Below are 22,100 nucleotides of genomic sequence, written 5' to 3' on the forward strand. Positions count from 1 at the left end.
ATTTATTAACCAAATGTGCTGTACTGGACATTGTACAAGGAAGCAAAATCGATATGGTTTCTGATATCCAGTAACGAATAAAATAAAACTGACCAATCAATGTAGACAAATGTAGGGGAGCAGATAGTGAACAAGATGCTTACCTGGGGAACACTTGAAGGTTAACAATAAACTTTTAAATATTTCCAATGTTTAGGTGAATTGGGGAGTGTATGGGTGTGTCTATGTATGTTTCCTGATAGATCTGTGGAGATAAAAGTGTATTATTTTCTTTACATAGATAACTAAGTTCTAAAAATGAATTCTATCGAATCAATTATTTAATAAATAATGATTTTCAAAAACATATCTTGATTTTGAGAACCAAATCAGAAGCCTTCCCCATACACCATGGTCTCAGCAGCATGAAAAAGTGGGACATAAAGAGAAAATGTCACTTCTTCCTCAATTTAACACATCTTGCTCTGCAGTGTCCCCATGAATGAATGCATGAGAATACTTTCCCCTGGTCAGTACAACAATGATTCTGAAATGAGATGTAAAAAAATTTCCCATATTCAGGGTATTTTTTTATTACCTCTTACTTCTTAATTCTACCAAGTTCAAAAAACAACAGTAGAATTATGTATTGGCACTTATACATATACCTGGGAGGGGAAAAAAAGATCCAATCTGGCATAAAAATCTTTACATTTAGTAGAGACTAATTCTAAGACTGCAGTGTTAATCTTTCCTGAGTTGTCAGGATCCTGTGTGTGCTTCTCATGTATCTTCCCAAATACATATGGCATTGTGACAAATAGAAGAGGCTGCTAATGCTGCTATAGCTGAATGTCTCATTTAGGAACAAACAATCCTGGAAAAGCTCCCAGATTATGCATCTGTTCCTCTAGCTTCCACTTTAGAGGATAAAATTGTATGGTGATGCCATAAGGATTAATATATTATTCCTTTCCTCTGTGGGTAGTGTGTGGTTATTTCCCTCACCTTGACATAAGAGAAAAATATTTATTGAATGCTCCAGTAGAAAAATTACAACTGAGATAGCAAATGCTTATGAGAAAGTTGCATTTGGAGTGGGCTTGCAGAATTACATGCTTGTCCCCCAGAATCTGAATACAGAGATGATTAAGGCACTCTCTCTTCAAGTCAGATTTCTTTGGTTTCTATTCCTGTTTTCTCTCCTTTCATTTCTTTCATTGTCTCACAGCAGCAAGCGTCTGTAAGCGCATTAATACTGTGGGCTTGGCTCTAAGGGAGCTAAACAAAGGAGAAATCCCTGGGGAAGCGGTTTCCAGCTCTCCCATCCCCAGCATCCTGTTGACATGTGGCAATGTGGTCCCAGCATGATGGTGGGAAATTCAGGAAAGCTTTCTCTAGAGTGGTGGTGCTCACAAACTTATCCTAGAGTCTGTACTGGCTTATTATAAAGTGTTTGGAGGTCCAGGGTGAAAGGCCAAAAATAGAACAATGTAACATGCTTTTCTTAAAACTACATAATTTTTTTTTTTTTTTAATTCTGAGATCGGGGCCTTCCTGTGCTTAAAAATGTATGTAGTTATGATTTTTTTTAATTTTAAGTGTAAATTTCATTCAAGTACAGCATACACACAGAAAAGTATACAAATCACAAGTGCACAGTTCCATACATTTTCTTAAGGGAAATGTGCCAATGCAACCAGCATCCAGATGAATAAATAAAACGTTACTCAGAACACCAGGACTTGCTCCTGCCCTTGTTAATTACTATTCCCCACAAAGGTCACCATATCTGACCTTTAACCCCTGATATGCCTGTTTTGGAGTTTTATATAAATGGAATCATACAACATATATCCTTTTGTGCCTGGCTTCTTTTATGCAACGTGGTTTTCCTATTTCTTATTTCATGAAATATCATTGGTAGTAGAATTTGATTTTTTAAATGCCCTCACACTGTCAGACCAGAATCTTGTTGTTACACAATAATGCCATCTTATGGCTACAGAGCAATTTGTAGTCTAGAAACTGCTTTCACTTTTTTAATCTTACTTGATTTGTGCTATTCTCTAAGACTTGAGGAGTAATTTCCTGAACATGGGGCAAATTTATTAATGGTTTGAGGGATAGGAAAGGTGGTAACAGAAAGAAAGGAAAGACAACAAGGTATCTGGCACTTGAAAGGTCCTCCTTAAATGCTTGTTGAAAGAAGGAAAGCACATTGTTTCTCTAATACTAGGTAGATATTATGTTAATTCTTTATTTTCATGTGTTTCCTGTAGGTATCTTTTATAAACAGTGAGCAATCCACCAAGAAATAGATGAAAATAGCATTTAGCAACAATGTTAATTTCTCATAAAGTTAAATATTTATCTCATGTTTATATATACAGATATCTATCCATATACATGAATATGTATATGCACACATAGGATTCATGGATTTAATATTTACTGTGTTCACCATTTGTGTTTCCATGGAAAGGAGCCACTTTTAGTACTTCGAGGATTTGTAAGTTTACTGAGGTACATGTTGAAATTCTATTTGCTGGAAGACAACGTATGGAAGCTGGTCTCCTAGATAATGAGTGAGCAGTCACAAGTCAATCTGGATTTTAATCCTCTACTTGCCTTGACTTAGACAGTAATGTCTGTTTTACTTTATGACATTTAATAGAGGTGAGTTCTGCCATTATGGCGTTCATGAATTTGTTGATTAAGGATGGTCTCAGAAACTATGCCTTAGGAATGCCAAGAGACTAATGCATTTTCTCATATCTGTAACTTATTTGTGAGTAAACTATGTAGATCTATTAGAGCTAAATATTTTGGTGAAATAGAAATAAGCAGATGTGTCACGTAGCATGTGTTTGGCAAGTCACTTAACATCTTTGTGATTTAGTCTCCCGTATAAAATAATGAAGCAGGATAAAATCACTAAGGTATTTTCTAGCTGTAAAAAAATCCTGTGTTATTAATTATTAACTATCTATAATAGTTTAGATTATTATTCAGCAAATATTCATTCTTCTTTCCCTTCCACCGTAGGAAGAGACTACTTCCCCATTCTACTGATGTCAGGCTTGCTTTGGCCAATGGAATGTGAGTGGCTTAATATGATCACAGGTCATAAGTGCTCTTAGGAGATTAGGCTTGGTTCATGCTCTGGTGACCTGTCATGAGCAGACTGTGCCACTGATCCTTCACCTTAAGCCCAGAATAAATATATATGTAACAGACCTTAACCCAGCACACATCCTAGAGCCTAGCCCAGTTAACCATAACTTGAAACAGCTGCCCAGCCACACTCAGCCTAAGTCAGCCAAAACACAGACAACCTAAAGATCCATAAGCATGAGAATAAAGGCTTGTTTTAAGCCATCGAGTTTTTGGGGTGATTTGTATCACCATATCACGGTAATAGCTGACTAATACACTATCATACTTGGATCATACATGAAAATATACTAATACCTTCTTACTGGCTCAAAGGTATTTTGTTTTAACCTCAAGTTGACTTATTTAAAAAAAAATCAGTAGATTTTTGTTGAGAACCCAACATGAAGGTATTTAAAAACGTACAGCTTCTATGCATGAGAAAAATGCAAATCAAAACTACGGTGAGGTATCACCTCACACCAGTCAGAATGGCCATCATTAAAAAGTCTACAAATAACAAAACCTGGAGAGGGTGTGGAGCAAAGGGAACCCTCCTACACTGTTTGTGGGAATGTAAACTGGTGCAGCCACTATGGAAAACAGTATGGAGGTTCCTTATAAAACTAAAAACAGAATTACCGTATGTTCCAGCAATCCCACCCCCAGGGCATATATCCAGAGAAAACTCTAATTCAAAAAGATACATGCACCCGAATGTTCACAGCAGCACTATTTACAATAGCCAAGATATGGAAGCAACCTAAATGTCCATCGACAGATGAACAGATAAAGATGATGTGGTATATACATACAATGGAATACTACTCAGCCATAAAAAATAATGAAAAATGCTATTTGCACCAACATGGATGGACCTAGAGATTATCATACTAAGCGAAGTAAGTCAGAGGAAGACAAATATCATATGACATCACTTATATGTGGAATCTAAAATATGACACAAATGTACTTACTTACAAAACAAAAACAGACTCACAGATATAGAAAACAAACTTATGGTTACTAAAGGGGAAAGGGGGTGGGGGAAGGATAATTTAGGAGTTTGGGATTAGCAGATACAAACTACTACATATAAAATAGATAAACAACAAGGTCCTACTGTATGGCACAAGGAACTATATTCGATATCCTGTAATAAACCATAATGGAAAAGAAGATGTATATATATGCATAACCGAATCACTTTGCTGTACACCAGAAACTAACACAACATTGTAAATCAACTATACTTCAATTTAAAAAAAAGAATCCATAGCTTCTAGTCTATCTAAGGATTCAAAAATCTACCATTGTATGGGCTTGGTGGGAGATAAATTCCTGACTATCACCGCAATGGATCCCAAATTCCAGCTATTTATTTTCCCTAACCCCTGGCAGTTAGAACCTAGTTATATGACTGAAGCATGCCTTATTACAGGAGTTGGCAATTTGTGGCCCACCAGCAAAATCTGGTCTACCACTTGTCTTTATAAATAAAGTTTTATTAGAACAAGCCATCCCCATTCATTTATGTATTGTCTATGGTTTCTTTCACCCTGCAACAGCAGAGTTGAGTAGTTACAGCAGAGATCATATGACCTGCAAATACTAATATATTTACTAATTGGCCTTTCAGAGAAAAAAATATCCAACTCCTGCTTTACCAAATAATTCTGTCAGAAACCTTAATTCTAAAATTAGTGACACAAAAAGAAATAACAATTTTGATACTTTTTGGCAGCATAGTAGCAACCAATATCCAGTGGCAATGGTACCTCTTGTGGACCAGTGGACCATGGCAGTGACAGAAGTTTATAATTCAGATTCATCTTATAGCTTGATGCTGGGTGTGTTTCTGGGTGCATATCCTGGTCTTCCTTGACAATTTCTGCCCATACTTAAACCTGACTTGCAGGCCTTTCCATTGATTCCATGAGTTACCTGATATCCTTCCAATTATATTATCCTACCTAAGGTAACTGGAGTTACTTTCTGTTAGTTGTAACTCAGAACCTTGAACGGTCCACTGACCTTGCTTTATTCCTGACTCTGAGTAAGATGTTCCTATTCCACTCCCCAAGGATCTTGTTCTCGCCCTCTAGCATCGCTCACATCTGTCAACCTGTAATTTATTGGCTGTTTGTCCATTTTCTCTCTAGGACTGGGAGGTTCTTCAAATCAGGGACTGAATTTAAATCAACTCTCTATGGTGCTCAGGAAAATGTGAAAGCATATAAGAAAGAATTAGCAGGCATGAAGACTAGCAGAGTCAGAAGACCATTATTTTTATCGTCAAAATTGCCAAGCTTGATCGAGTCATTATCATGTATAAGCAATCTGCTAAGCACTCTACATACATTGTGTCATTTAATCTTCATAACAACTCTATGACCTAGAAAATATTTTTATCCCATTTTATAGATAAGGGAATTGTGGAGCATAAAGGTTAGGGAACTTGTTCAAGGACATAAAGCCAGTCAGCAGGAAAGCCAGGATTCCAAAACAAGTTGAACTGTAGTGTCTGTGCTCACAGGCAATAACTTAAAACAGTTTTACTCGAGACTAGACTAAAAGTCACAGGAAATTTAGCAGCTCCTGACCAATTCCTAGAGGAACCCAGTTAGAGAAAAATTAGGATACTTTTTCAGAATCTGGATAAGAAAAGAGTGGGTCTACTGGGGTTAGTGACACACTATCTCTTGCCAGATATAGGAAAGACCCCACCCAGACATGGGGTGAGAATTCAGGAAAGACCCCACCCAGATGTGGGGTGAGAATTCAGCTTACTCTCTCTGTGGAATGGCATTAGTCTTCTGCTTCTTTTAAAGACTATGGTTGAAGGTGAACTGAAAGGGAAAGAGTTGTATGACTGTCAGAAGGGAATACCTAGCTCACTGACCAAAGATGACATAAAGTGGGGTAGAAGTCTCAGAAAGCAGAAAGTTTCACCTCTGCTTTCGTGCAAGAATGGGAGGTGTCTATAGAAGCACAGTAACCACTGGCTACCCAAGAACCCTGCAAGGTTCTTAGGGGATAGTGTTGGTGGCCTTGGATGGCTGGAAGAAAACACTGACAGAAGACAACAAAGACAAAAACATCCCCAAAGTGGAATGGGCACCCCAAAAGACAGTGATGAAACTGACCTCATTGGAGCAACTTGTAAAAGCTCATTTTGACTCAATGTGGGCTATTGAGAGGTGTACCATGATGGCAATGTGAGTTTGTCTTTTGCAGTATATACATAGGGTTGCTGAGTTTCTTTCCCTTTATCAAGAATGGCTTTGGATACCCTAGGGCCTGCTGTTTTCCAGTAAGTTGAGATAGAACTATTGGACCACCCAGGGAAAAATATTCTCAGGCTTCTTGCAGGAGGCTTCAGTCCATACACACCGAACATCCACTTCGTGCTCAAGACTACCTTAGTCCTGAGCATACCACACAAAATAAAACAAAGCTTTTGTCTCTCAGGAGCTTGTGCAGGAGGCATAAAAGGAAAAAATAAATAAATAAATAAAATCGATTGCTATGTAGTAAATTCTAGGAATAGGTCACTTTGGAGCAGGTACTCTACAGAGTAGCCACCAAGTCTGGTGACATCTGCAAATACATAAATAGTATGTTGATATTATGTTCCATTAATGTTAAAATAATATCTAAGTTTCTATGATCAACTAATATTTTTAGGATTTTAAGAAGGAAATAACATCTCACATGAGACTTGAAGGGCAGGTAGGCCAGAGAGGGCAGAAAACATATGTGAATCTTTAAATCAATTTAATATTGATAGAGCAGAATTTGGAGGGGTTGTAGGGCAGGCAGGAAATGATAAACAGTGAGGCTGACCACAGGAGCAGGGGTCATGTGAAAGCCTTATATCCCCAATTAATAAGTTTGCACTTTATTCTAAAGGGAATGTAAGTTTTCTTACACTTCAGGAAAACAATTCTGGATGAAAGATAATTGGGAACAAAGTAGGGATGATCACTGGAGACAACTGAGATTTCTGCTAGAAGTATTGATTTAGGAATCTAATGCAGTAAATGAAGAACAAAAACAGAAGTAAAGATGGCAAGAAATGGACAGATCTGAGAGGTATTAAGGAGGTTCTTCGTAATTATTAAAAATGATTTGATTTCCTCTGAGAATAATGAAGAAGATGGTCTTGAACAAATCTTTGAAACAAATTGTTTTAAGCCATTACAACTTTATTCCTTTTAACCTAAAATTGGAAGAGAAAACAATACCTTCTTGTAGTATGAGGCTAAGAAATGTATGTGAATTTTAAAAATCTGGTCAACAGTTGGATATTTTAATTAAGGAAAGCACTAAAAATTAATTATTTTAAATCAACAAATTCCTTGTAGCAAAAAAGTGGGGGGACTTCAAAATGTAAAGGATCACCTTCAAAACAGAAACAACACACGAAAATCAACTTTGTGTTACTAGCTTATATTTCCAATATATTAATCTAAGTATATCAAACTGTCATAAATCTATAGGATACAGACTTGACCAAAGGTATACAATTTATATTGTACAATTATTTAAACCACCTCAATTAAATGACCAGATGGGTTTTGACATTACCTGAAATTTTAGAGGATATTATAGTGCTCCAACGTAATACTAACTTCAGTACAGAAAATGTTGAATTCAGCTCATTAGTCTGAACTGTTCATCATTATTTGCTCTTACTCCACTTACCTTTTTCCAGTGAAGGTGATACTTCTCCCTCTCTTCCTCCCTACCTCTCCTTTTTCCATGGAGAACACTGAAATGAACTCTAGAATTCCTGGGAGACAGGTATAATCATTTAGTAAAAGGAAAGTGGTACCTACCCTTGTCGGTCCTTGCACATTCTGTTAACTCTTTCCCATTGGAAATCGAGCCGTGAGAGAGCTTCCTGTAGCCTCGCCTTTTCCACCGGTGTGGCACTTTGCAATGCTGCTGCCTTCTTATTGTGAATAACGTCAATCCGACCTGAGATTTGTTGCAGGCTGTCTTTTATATTCTGTAATATTGAAATTTTAAAGCAAGTCAAAAATGATTCAGCTGTCTATGGAAAGAGAAGAAAGGAAATTTATCAACCCCCAAAGTAACTAATGGTCTTGCATTTTTAATCTATTGACTTTTAAAAGTCATTAGCCCTGAAGCCCAGTGATTTCAACATGCCCAACTTCAATGGGTAATTCACAGTCCTCATCTTGATACAGGTGATCACTCACTCCCTCCATCTTAAAACTCTATCTTCATTTGACTTCTGTAACCTGAATTTTTCTGGTTTTTCCTCCACCTTCTTGTCCACTGCTTCTCAGTCTCCTTTACAGAATCCTTCCCCTCTTACTAATCTCTTAATATTGGAGTGCTCTAGCTTAGTTCTGACACTTCTTTCCTTGTCTATCTATATTACCTCTTATTTGGTCCCATGACTGTAAATAATCTCTATATGACAATGACTCTCAAACTTACATCTCCAGCCCTGACCTCAACTCTGAAATCCAGACTCACAAATCTAAGTACTTTCTTGACACTTGGATGTCTCATGAGCATCTCAACCTTAGCATAACCACATTCTGAACTGCATCCCCGTATCCTTCTCTTCCCATGGTTTTCTCTCCTTTGGTAAATGACATATCAATTGATAGTTATTCAGGCTGACAATCTTGGAATCATCCTTGATCTTTCTTTTTTAATCTCCAGTATTCAAATTGTTGGACAATCCTGTTGGCTCTACTTCTAGAACATGTCCAGAATTTGGCCACTTCTCGTTATCTCCCTTGCTATTGCTCTGATGATATAAGTTATCCTTATATCTCACCTAGATTATCGCAATAGCTACCTAAATGATCCTCCTGCTTCCAGTCTTGCCCCTCTCCCACTCAATTCTCCACACAACAGCCAAAGGAATTCTTATAAAACATAAATCAAATCATATTACTTCTCTTCTCAAAACCCTCCAATGGCTCCTCATCAAACCCATTGTCTTTTTTTTTTTTTTTTTTTTTTTTGGCCCAGATGCCCGGCTTGTGGGATCTTAGTTCCCCGACTAGGGATTGAACCCGTGCCCGGCAGTGGAAGCGACGAGTCCTAACCACTGAACCGCCAAAGAATTCCCAACCCATAGCCTTTATCATGGCCTACAAACCTCTACATAACTTGGCTGTACACTGCTTGACATTCTAATCTTATTTTTTCCTTAGTCTCCTCCAAGTACACACCATTTCAGCCTCATCAGCCTCTCTGTGTTCCTTGAGTATGGCGAGCATGCTCTTGCTTAAAGGTTTCTGCATTTGCTGTTCTCTCTGACAAAATACTCTTTCCCTCCAAGACACTTATATGGCTGTTTTCCTCACTTCTTTCTCATCTCAGAAGAGCCTTATCTACTGTTCCATTTTAAGTAGCAACCCCAACTGCTCTGTATTCCCTGTATTGTTCATTTTTCTTCATGGCACTTATGACTAGCATGAAATTATACAACTACTGGTTTCTCTACATCACTAGACTAGATCCTATGAGTGCAGGGATGTTATCTGTCTTGCTCTATATTGGGTTTCCAGAGCTCAAACCTGTGCCTGGCACATGGTAGGTACCCAGTGCCTTTGTGTTGAATAAGTGAAAGTATCTCAAAATTTAACTCCATGATTTTAAAATCTAGATTATATTTAAGGGGAAAAAACACAATGCCGTTTTGTAATAAAAAACTTTAAAAACATTAATGTTCAAAAAATGCTAAAAACTTACATATTTGTCTAGTCTTACAAGTGTGAATTTGGTTATTTTGCTCATCTGAATTGTCAAAGACAAGTCAATTGAGTCAACATTTATTGAGCTCTTTCATGTACAAGGACCAATACAGAGAAAGCAAAGGTAGGTGAAGCACAGTTTAATTTGTTTCGAAGAAGTTTTAAATTGATCTTATTGAGGTAGTAAGGGTGGATGTGGTTTGGAAACTGCAGGAAACAATTATAGTTTAGAAGTCTCAGTTAAATGATGAGAAATTATTTGATGAGTGGTCTAAGTGGTACCAAATATTTTCTCAAAGTTCAGAAAAGGAATGAATCAATTCTGAGCTCAGAAGATGGCGGAAGAGTAAGACACGGAGATCACCTTCCTCCCAACAGATACATCAGAAATACATCTACACGTGGAACTGCTCCTACAGAACACCCACTGAACGCTGGCAGAAGACCTCAGACCTCCCAAAAGGCAAGAAACTCCCCACGTACTTGGGTAGGGCAAAAGAAAAAAGAAAAAAACAGGGACAAAAGAATAGGGACGGGACCTGCACCAGTGGGAGGGAGCCGTGAAGGAGGAAAGGTTTCCACACACCAGGAAGCCCCTTCGTGGGCGGAGACTGCGGGTGGCGGAGGGGGGAAGCTTTGGAGCCACGGAGGAGAGCGCAGCCACAGGGGTGCGGAGGGCAAAGCGGAGAGATTCCCGCACAGAGGACCGGTGCCGACCAGCACTCACCAGCCCGAGAGGCTTGTCTGCTCAGCCGCCGGGGCGGGCGGGGGCTGGGAGCTGAGGCTCGGGCTTCGGTCGGATTGCAGGGAGAGGACTGGTGTTGGTGGCGTGAACACAGCCTGAAGGGGTTAGTGTGCCACAGCTAGCCGGGAGGGAGTCCGGGAAAAAGTCTGCAGCTGCCGAAGAGGCAAGAGACTTTTTCTTGCCTCTTTGTTTCGTGGTGCGCAAGGAGAGGGGATTCAGAGCGCCGCCTAAATGAGCTCCAGAGACGGGCGCGAGCCGCGGTTATCAGCGTGGACCCCAGAGACGGGCATGAGATGCTAAGGCTGCTGCTGGAGCCACCAAGAAGCTTGTGTGCAAGCACAGGTCACTATCCACACCGCCCCTCCCGGGAGCCTGTGCAGCCCGCCACTGCCAGGGTCCCGTGATCCAAGGACAACTTCCCCGGAAGAACGCACGGTGCTCCTTAGGCTGGTGCAACGTCACGCTGGCCTCTGTCGCCGCAGGCTCGCCCCGCATCCATACCCCTCCCTCCCCCCGGCCTGAGTGAGCCAGAGCCCCCGAGTCAGCGCTCCTCTAACCCCGTCCTGTCTGAGGGAAGTACAGACGCCCTCAGGCGACCTACACGCAGAGGCGGGTCCAAATCCAAAGCTGAACCCCAGGAGCTGTGTGAACAAAGAAGAGAAAGGGAAATCTCTCCCAGCAGCCTCAGAAGCAGCGGATTAAATCTCCACAATCAACTTGATGTACCTGCATCTGTTGAATACCTGAATAGACAACGAATCATCCCAAATTGAGGAGGCGGAGTTTGGGAGCAAGATATATTATTTTTTCCCCTTTTCCTCTTTTTGTGAGTGTGTATGTGTATGCTTCTGTGTGAGACTTTGTCTGTATAGCTTTGCTTTCACCATTTGTCCTAGGGTTCTGTCCGCCTGTTTTTTTTTTGTTGTTTTTTTTTTTAACTTTAAAAAATTTTTTTCTTAATAATTATTTCTTATTTTTTATTTTAATAACTTTATTTTATTTTATCTTACTTTATTTTATCCTCTTTCTTTCTATTTTTTCTCCCTTTTATTCTGAGCTGTGTGGAGGACAGGCTCTTGGTGCTCCAGCCAGGCATCAGGACTGTGCCTCTGAGGTGGGAGAGCCAAGTTCAGGACACTGGTCCACAAGAGACCTCCCAGCTCCACGTAATATCAAATGGTGAAAATCTCCCAGAGATCTCCATCTCAACACCAAGAACCAGCTCCACTCAACGACCAGCAAGCTACAGAGCTGGACACCCTATGCCAAACAACTAGCAAGACAGGAACACAACCCCACCCATTAGCAGAGAGGCTGCCTAAAATCATAATAAGGCCACAGACACCCCAAAACACACCACCAGACGTGGACCTGCCCACCAGAAAGACAAGATCCAGCCTCATCCACCAGAACACAGGCACCAGTCCCCTCCACCAGGAAACCTACACAACCCACTGAACTAACCTTACCCACTGGGGACAGACACCAAAAACAACGGGAACTACGAACCTGCAGCCTGCAAAAAGGAGACCCCAAACACAGTAAGATAAGCAAAATGAGAAGACAGAAAAACACACAGTGGATGAAGGAGCAGAGTCAAAACACACCAGACCTAACAAATGAAGAGGAAATAGGCAGTCTACCTGAAAAAGAATTCAGAATAATGATAGTAAAGATGATCCAAAATCTTGGAAAGAGAATAGACAAAATGCAAGAAACATTTAACAAGGACCTAGAAGAACTAAAGAGGAAACAAGCAATGATGAACAACACAATAATTGAAATTAAAAATACTCTAGAAGGGATCAATAGCAGAATAACTGAGGCAGAAGAACGGATACGTGACCTGGAAGATAAAATAGCGGAAATAAATACGGCAGAGCAGAATAAAGAAAAAAGAATGAAAAGAACTGAGGACAGTCTCAGAGACCTCTGGGACAACATTAAACGCACCAACATTCGAATTATAGGGGTCCCAGAAGAAGAAGAGAAAAAGAAAGGGACTGAGAAAATATTTGAAGAGATTATAGTTGAAAACTTCCCTAATATGGGAAAGGAAATAGTTAATCAAGTCCTGGAAGCACAGAGAGTCCCATACAGGATAAATCCAAGGAGAAACACGCCAAGACACATATTAATCAAACTATCAAAAATTAAACACAAAGAAAACATATTAAAAGCAGCAAGGGAAAAACAACAAATAACACACAAGGGAATCCCCATAAGGTTAACAGCTGATCTTTCAGCAGAAACTCGGCAAGCCAGAAGGGAGTGGCAGGACATATTTAAAGTGATGAAGGAGAAAAACCTACAACCAAGATTACCCAGCAAGGATCTCATTCAGATTTGATGGAGAAATTAAAACCTTTACAGACAAGCAAAAGCTGAGAGAGTTCAGCACCACCAAACCAGCTTTACAACAAATGCTACAGGAACTTCTCTAGGCAAGAAACACAAGAGAAGGAAAACGCCTACAATAACAAACCCAATACAATTAAGAAAATGGGAATAGGAACATACATGTTGATAATTACCTTAAATGTAAATGGATTAAATGCTCCCACCAAAAGACACAGACTGGCTGAATGGATACAAAAACAAGACCCGTATATATGCTGTCTACCAGAGACCCACTTCAGACCTAGGGACACATACAGACTGAAAGTGAGGGGATGGAAAAAGATATTCCATGCAAATGGAAATCAGAAGAAAGCTGGAGTAGCAATTCTCATATCAGACAAAATAGACTTTAAAATAAAGACTATTACAAGAGACAAAGAAGGACACTACATAATGATCAAGGGATCGATCCAAGAAGAAGATATAACAATTGTAAATATTTATGCACCCAACATAGGAGCACCTCAATACATAAGGCAAATACTAACAGCCATAAAAGGGGAAATTGACAGTAACACAATCATAGTAGGGGACTTTAACACCCCACTTTCACCAATGGACAGATCATCCAAAATGAAAATAAATAAGGAAACACAAGCTTCAAATGATACATTAAACAAGATGGACTTAATTGATATTTACAGGACATTCCATCCAAAAACAACAGAATACACATTTTTCTCAAGTGCTCATGGAACATTCTCCAGGATAGATCATATCTTGGGTCAGAAATCTAGCCTTGGTAAATTTATGAAAATTGAAATCATATCAAGTATCTTTTCCGACCACAATGCTATGAGACTAGATATCAATTACAGGAAAAGATCTGTAAAAAATACAAACACGTGGAGGCTACACAATACACTACTTAATAACGAAGTGATCACTGAAGAAATCAAAGAGGAAATCAAAAAATATTTAGAAACAAATGACAATGGAGACACGATGACCCAAAACCTATGGGATGCAGCAAAAGCAGTTCTAAGATGGAAGTTTAGAGCAATACAATCTTACACTAAGAAACAGGAAACATCTCAAATAAACGACCTAACCATGCACCTAAAGCAATTAGAGAAAGAAGAACAAAGAAACCCCAAAGTTAGCAGAAGGAAAGAAATCATAAAGATCAAATCAGAAATAAATGAAAAAGAAATGAAGGAAACGATAGCAAAGATCAATAAAACTAAAAGCTGGTTCTTTGAGAAGATAAACAAAATTGATAAAGCATTACCCAGACTCATCAAGAAAAAAAAGAAGACTCAAATCAATAGAATTAGAAATGAAAAAGGAGAAGTAACAACTGACACTGCAGAAATACAAAGGATCATGAGAGATTACTACAAGCAACTCTATGCCAATAAAATGGACAACCTGGAAGAAATGAACAAATTCTTAAAAATGCAGAACTTTTCCAGACTGAACCAGGAAGATATAGAAAATATGAACAGACCAATCACAAGCACTGAAATTGAAACTGTGATTAAAAATCTTCCAACAAACAAAAGCCCAGGACCAGATGGCTTCACAGGCGAATTCTATCAAACATTTAGAGAAGAGCTAACACCTATCCTTCTCAAACTCTTCCAAAATATAGCAGAGGGAGGAACACTCCCAAACTCATTCTACGAGGCCACCATCACCCTGATACCAAAACCAGACAAAGATGTCACAAAGAGAGAAAACTACAGGCCAATCTCACTGATGAACATAGATGCAAAAATCCTCAACAAAATACTAGCAAACAGAATCCAACAGCACATTAAAAGGATCATACACCATGATCAAGTGGGGTTTATTCCAGGAATGCAAGGATTCTTCAATATACGCAAATCAATCAACGTGATACACCATATTAACAAATTGAAGGAGAAAAACCATATGATCATCTCAATAAATGCAGAGAAAGCTTTCGACAAAATTCAACACCGATTTATGATAAAAACCCTGCAGAAAGTAGGCATAGAGGGAACTCTCCTCAACATAATAAAGGCCATATATGACAAACCCACAGCCAACATCGTCCTCAATGGTGAAAAACTGAAACCATTTCCACTGAGATCAGGAACAAGACAAGGTTGCCCACTCTCACCACTTTTTTTTTTTTTTCTTTTTTTTAGCTGTGTTGGGTCTTCGTTTCTGTGCGAGGGCTTTCTCCAGTTGCGGCAAGTGGGGGCCACTCTTCATCGTGGTGCGCAGGCCTCTCACTATCATGGCCTCTCTTGTTGCAGAGCACAGGCTCCAGATGTGCAGGCTCAGTAGTTGTGGCTCACGGGCCCAGTCGCTCCGTGGCATGTGGGATCTTCCCAGACCAGGGCTCGAACCCGTGTCCCCTGCATTGGCAGGCGAATTCTCAACCACTGCACCACCAGGGAAGCCCTCACCACTCTTATTCAACATAGTTTTGGAAGTTTTAGCCACAGCAATCAGAGAAGAAAAAGAAATAAAAGGAATCCAAATCGGAAAAGAAGAAGTAAAACTGTCACTGTTTGCAGATGACATGACACTAAACATAGAGAATCCTAAAGATGCTACCAGAAAACTACTAGAGCTAATCCATGAATTAGCGCCTGTAAAGTAGCAGGATACAAAATTAATGCACAGAAATCTCTGGCATTCCTATACACTAATGATGAAAAACCTGAAAGTGAAATTAAGAAAACACTCCCATTTACCACTGCAACAAAAAGAACAAAATATCTAGGAATAAACCTACCTCAGGAGACAAAAGACCTGTATGCAGAAAATTATAGGACACTGATGAAAGAAATTAAAGATGATACAAATAGATGGAGAGGTATACCATGTTCTTGGTTTGAAAGAATCAACATTGTGAAAATGATTCTACTACCTAAAGCAATCTACAGATTCAATGCAATCCCTATCAAACTACCAATGGCATTTTTCACAGAACTAGAACAAAAAATTTCACAATTTGTATGGAAACACAAAAGACCCCGAATAGCCAAAGCAATCTTGAGAAAGAAAAATGGAGCTGGAGGAATCAGGCTCCCTGACTTCAGACTATATTACAAAGCTACAGTAATCAAGACAGTATGGTACTGGCACAAAAACAGAAATATAGATCAATGGAACAGGATAGAAAGCCCAGAGATAAACCCATGCACTTATGGTCACTTTATCTTTGATAAAGGAGGCAAGAATATACAGTGGAGAAAAGACAGCCTCTTCAATAAGTGGTGCTGGGAAATCTGGACAGGTACATGTAAAAGTATGAAATTAGAACACTCCCTAACACCATACACAAAAATAAACTCAAAATAGATTAAAGACCTAAATGTAAGGCCAGACACTATCAAACTCTTAGAGGAAAACATAGGCAGAACACTCTATGACATAAATCACAGCAAGATCCTTTTGGACCCACCTCCTAGAGAAATGGAAATAAAAACAAAAATAAACAAATGGGACCTAATGAAACTTGAAAGCTTTTGCACAGCAAAGGAAACCATAAACAAGATGAAAAGACAACCCTCAGAATGGGAGAAAATATTTGCAAATGAAGCAACTGACAAAAGATTAATCTCCAAAATATACAAGCAGCTCATGCGGCTCAATATCAAAAAAACAAACAACCCAATCCAAAAATGGGCAGAAGATCTAAATAGACATTTCTCCAAAGAAGATATACAGATTGCCAACAAACACATGAAAGGATGCTCAACATTACTAATCATTAGAGAAATGCAAATCAAAACTACAATGAGATATCATTTCACACCGGTCAGAATGGCCATCATCAAAAAATCTAGAAACAATAAATGCTGGAGAGGGTGTGGAGAAAAGGGAACACTCTTGCACTGTTGGTGGGAATGTAAATTGATACAGCCACTATGGAGAAGAGTATGGAGGTTCCTTTAAAAACTAAAAATAGAACTACCATACAACCCAGCAATCCCACTACTGGGCATATACCCTGAGAAAACCATAATTCAAAAAGAGTCATGTACCACAATGTTCATTGCAGCTCTATTTACAATAGCCAGGACATGGAAGCAACCTAAGTGTCCATCAACAGATGAATGGATAAAGAAGATGTGGCACATATATACAATGGAATATTACTCAGCCATAAAAAGAAACGAAATTGAGTTATTTGTAGTGAGGTGGATGGACCTAGAGACTGTCATACAGAGTGAAGTAAGTCAGAAAGAGAAAAACAAATACCGTATGCTAACACACATATATGGAATCTAAGAAAAAAATATAAATAAAAAAAAAAAGGTTATGAAGAACCTAGGGGTAAGATGGGAATAAAGACACAGACCTACTAGAGCATGGACTTGAGGATACGGGGAGGGGGAAGGGTAAGCTGTGCCAAAGTGAGAGAGTGGCATGGACATATATACACTACCAAATGTAAAATAGATAGCTAGTGGGAAGTAGCCACAAAGCACAGGGAGATCAGCTAGGTGGTTTGTGACCACCTAGAGGGGTGGGATAGGGAGGGTGGGAGGGAGTGAGATGCACGAGGGAAGAGATATGGGAACATATGTATAGCTGATTCACTTTGTTATAAAGCAGAAACTAACACACCATTGTAAAGCAATTATACTCCAATAAAGATGTTAAAAAAAAAAAAGAAAAGGAATGAATCATATATTATGTATGGTCACAAGCCAAGGAAAGGGCTCATAAAGGAAGTGCAATTTGGGGTAGACACAGCTGAGTAGTTGAAGTGGAAAGGACATCATACTTAGTAGGTAATACACATGCAAAGATAGGGAACATGAGTAGCCGTATACGACTGACTTTTCAGAAATGTACAGGATCAGGGAAGATGGGTCAGGAAACAGAGGCTGGAGATGATTAATAATGTGCTTTAAAATACTGCATGTAATTCAGTAGACAGTTGGGAACCATGACGTGTGTGTGTGTGTGTGTGTGTGTGTGTGTGTGTGTGTGTGTATGAATTTCAAATATATACAAAAGCAGAAAAGGAAAAAAAGGAAAATAGTACAAACAGCCCCCATGAGCCCATTATCCAGTGCCAACACTTATGAAACCATGGACAATTTTGTTGCATCGTATTTCCACCCATTCACCTCCTCAACTGGGTTATTTTGAAACAAATTGATATAATATTTTATCCATAAATACTTCAGCATGTTTCCAATATACATGAATTCTTTTCAAGGAAAGTACACATAATACCATATCCTGCATCTAAAAACTTTAAAGTGTTATTAATGTAATCAAATATCTAGTTGTCCTTCATAATTGAGTTGAATTGAGAAAGTTGTTTAGGAAGGAAACTTGGCAGAACTCAGTGACTGTGTTGGGTGAAGAAGAGGAAAGACTTGAATAACTCTCAGGTTTCTGGCCTGAGCATCCGGATGAATACTGATAGCTGAGTAAAAGGATTTCAGATGGATGAACAGGTTCTGTGTGCGCATGCATTTGTGTGTGTGTGTGTGTGTGTGTATGTGTGTGCGCGTGTGTATGTGTGTGCGCGTGTGTGCATGTGTGTGTAAGTGATGATTTCCTTCTGGACACAATCATATTATGAAGCCTTTGGGTTGTCAGACAATAGACATTCAATAGGCAGTTGGCAACAGACTTTGAGAATATGAATGAGATGGCAAATATCGTTGGGCCATACGTATTCTCACATTTCCACACGTCTGGCCTTTCTGCGCAAAGAACATTGGCATCTGGGTTAGAGGATAATTGAATAGCAAACATACCTTGGTGTTTAGATTAGTGCATTTTTCCAGGGAGACTCAGAAGCTTATCTTTCTTGGATCCCTTTGCTTACATTCCAACTTACATTCTGAGGATAACAGACCTAGACCTTCCCCTCTCTCTGGAGAGGATGTGTTTACATTCCAGAACAAAGGTCTCTCTCTGTTTGTCTCTCTCTTCCTGCCTCTCTCTCCCCTCACCCACCCAAGTCCCTCCATGTCTGTCTTTCTGTCTGTCTGTCTCTATCAGATGTGCCAACTCCTTTATATAAGCTCTGATGTTTATAATGTTGGGGTTGCTCTCTTGTACATCTGGCCCTCAGTGCACGTCTCATGGGGATTTGAGTAATTAGTGACGTGTTCTCTGACCCAGAGATCACATGCTTCCTGTCAGGATAAATAAACACAGTTGACCCTTGAATAAAATGAGGGTTAATCTGTGTATAATTTACAGTTGGCCCTCCACATCTGTGGTTCCTCCACATCCACGGATTCACCCAACCATGGATTGTATAGCACTGTAGTATTTACTGTGGAAAAATATCCACATGTAAGTAGATCCATGAAGTTCAAACCCATGTTGTTCAAGGGTGAACTGTATAAATATAAAAACGTAACAGGTATCAATGAAATGAACATATTTGCTGACTTGCAGGCAAAATTGGGGAGGTTCAACCATGTGTGAGATGGAGACTAGGCTAAATAGGGGGTGCCTGTTGCTAAGCCTGCAGCTTCCCAGAAGGCCGGCTCTGAAGCAAACTCCACCAGTCAGATTGGGCAGCAGGAGAGAAGTCATGGGTAGATCTTAGGGAGCTTTCTTGCCTCATTCTAAGACTTCATGACTGTGGTGCATGAGGACTTGTCTTGGGGGAAGATTAATCTATAGAATCTTCTGAGGATATAGATAATGTCGGTTGTAAGGGGCAAAAGTCAATGCTTACAATGGGACCCTGAGGAAAGCAGCTGTGTTCCCAGGTCTGCAAATCAGCTAGACACAATGGTTATGGGTGATGTGAATGAATTTCAGAGAGAGAGAGAGAGAGATTGTTTATAAAATTCCAAGGTGTTGTCTTCAAGCCCATGAACACCTTGCGAACAGAAGGTTTCATTATTTTTCTGTTAAGCAACTCAATTTAACTCTGTGGTCAGAATATGTATCTAACAAGTATTACCATGTGAGGGAAAGGAAGGCATGCCAACACAGAAATATCCTGTGAGATTCCTTATCTGGAGAAATGCAGGTTAAAATTGTCTTCTGCCAGTGTTACAGAATTGCTAGTCAGTGGAATATAGTAGGTGGTGTTTCATTACAGGAGAGATGGTCAAATTGCTCAGAAACTTTTGTTAGAGTGAAAGCGTGAGAAGAAAATTTGCCTAAGGATGACCCTTTGTGGAAAGCAGAGGTCGAGGATGGAGATGAATATGTCCGAAGAGTAGATCTCATCAGATCTTGGAGAAGAACCAGAAGAGTAAAATATTTTAAAACTAAAGGGAGAACGAATATCAGGAAGGAGGGAGGGAGGGAGCCACCAACAAGTCAAATGCATCTAGGAACAGGAGTAAAAAGTCAATTGTGGATATTTAGGAGGTGACTGGTGATCTTATCAAGAGCAATCTCAGCATATTGAAAGTATGGAAATGTAAATCTGGACAGAGAAGACTGTCTTCCACTGTCAACCTCTTTCACTACAAAACTGAAAATAGCTTAGTACTACACTATGGTTTGCTTTATTTGACATAAGACACTTCTTTATGGAGGAAAAGTTTACTACTAATAAAAACAAAACTGAGAATATAACAAAAATTTTAAAAAAGACAGAATGTCTGGTATATGTTATCAATGTCCTAGAAGTCCCTTCACTCAACCAAACCTCTTATATTCGTTCTTTCTTTTATCCACCTGGCAAAATTTCATTACCATCTCCTGATGGCTCTGAGCCTAGAGTCTTGGGTGGAATATTTAGGGCTACCCCACTAGCTGGATTAGGTCAGGTGCACCAACATGACTTCTTTTCTGCTTCTGTTAACTCTGCTGACCTGGACAGCCTGACAAAATGACCTTTGCCAGTGCTTGCACTGGCTCAACTCCTGTTGATGTGAGTCACGGACTCCATGTTAACGTGGCTGCCAGCCCAAGGGCAAAATTCCAGAACTCTGACAAGTGCTCCACTTGATACCAAGCATCCAGCTGACTGACATGCTGATTACTGAAATTCACACTGGGGCAACCAGCCCCATTTGTCCGTGTGTTGGGAGCCCAAACACTTAAAATGAATAGCTGTAATTTCCTAAAGGGGTAAAATTCAAGAGAAGGGAAGGAGGATCTTCCCCACTGGTCTAAAAGTAATCCATTCATGGCTTTCATGAGGGGTGTGTGTGAGAGAATATATAGTCTCTCTCTGATGATTTGAGTTTGCAAAGCTTCCTGATTTTAATCCAAATCTCTGGAGAGTTCCCCGTTCTCTGGAGAGTGATGGAATTGCTCAGAATCAAGTTATGAACAGTTTTAGCAATGCTGGGCAGCATGTTGCAAAGGCAAGAAAACTTTCTATCTTAAATGAGAAAAGCAAAAACTGGGGCAGGAGATGCCATACTCCCTGGATATCTAGATAATAACTCCTTGGTGCATTCTCAGAGAATGCTGTCAAAATTGGCTGGAGTCCAGGAAATCCTTTTTAAAGCCCCTACACATACTCTTGTTCCTGAGGCACTGCACACAGAAAAATGGTATATGCACCAAAGAAAATTCTGTAGCAGTTTCCATAGTTTAAAGTCAGAGATGAGATCTTTTCTAGCTTTTTACTATTTTAGTTTGTCTAGAAATAAGTGATCTTTATAGTTTCTGACCCTCTGAAAATGAAACCACAGTCACTGTAGTTGCTATGGTGATAGAAAAATCCCTAGGATCACTACAGAGTACACTATTTCCATTTCTCTCCCTGAAATAGTTCCTTACCTTACCTGAAAATATGATGGCAAAATGAGGAAGCACACACTTTTTAGTCAACTTCCTTCTTGATGTTGACATGCACCTATGAAATGACCTCCCCACTCCCCATTTCAATTCTGTGAGATGTTTATTTGTTAGTCACTCTTCCTGGAAATGGAAATTTCAATTTCTGGGAGGCATGCATACATGAGTCTATATAATTTAAGTCCTTGATATTTCAAAATAGCATCCTTTCCACTCTGGTTCACAGAATCAAATAAGGTAAATGAGACCCTTATTTATACACTTTTAATTGAGAAAATTTTGATAGTGAAGCAACTTTCACAACTGAAAGATGAAGTCCAGATATGTACAATAAGGGAAAACAGAAGACTATGAACTATACTGTTTTAACTCACATTTCGAGGTGAAAAGCCTGTTGT

General features: G+C 39.4%; 1 protein-coding gene across 1 annotated transcript in view; it reads right to left on the bottom strand.

Annotated features, from left to right (window-relative positions):
* The window catches only part of DMD (dystrophin), a 1,714,964-nt gene that overhangs the window by 1,160,392 nt on the left and 532,472 nt on the right, over window positions 1–22,100 (bottom strand). The window contains exon 38 of the mRNA XM_061178407.1: window positions 7,977–8,149. Coding sequence (XP_061034390.1) covers window positions 7,977–8,149 — 173 coding nt within the window. The remainder of the gene's footprint in view (window positions 1–7,976; window positions 8,150–22,100) is intronic.

The sequence above is a fragment of the Eubalaena glacialis genome, chromosome X, assembly GCF_028564815.1.
Source record: "Eubalaena glacialis isolate mEubGla1 chromosome X, mEubGla1.1.hap2.+ XY, whole genome shotgun sequence".
In the NCBI taxonomy this organism is placed as follows: Eukaryota; Metazoa; Chordata; class Mammalia; order Artiodactyla; family Balaenidae; genus Eubalaena; species Eubalaena glacialis.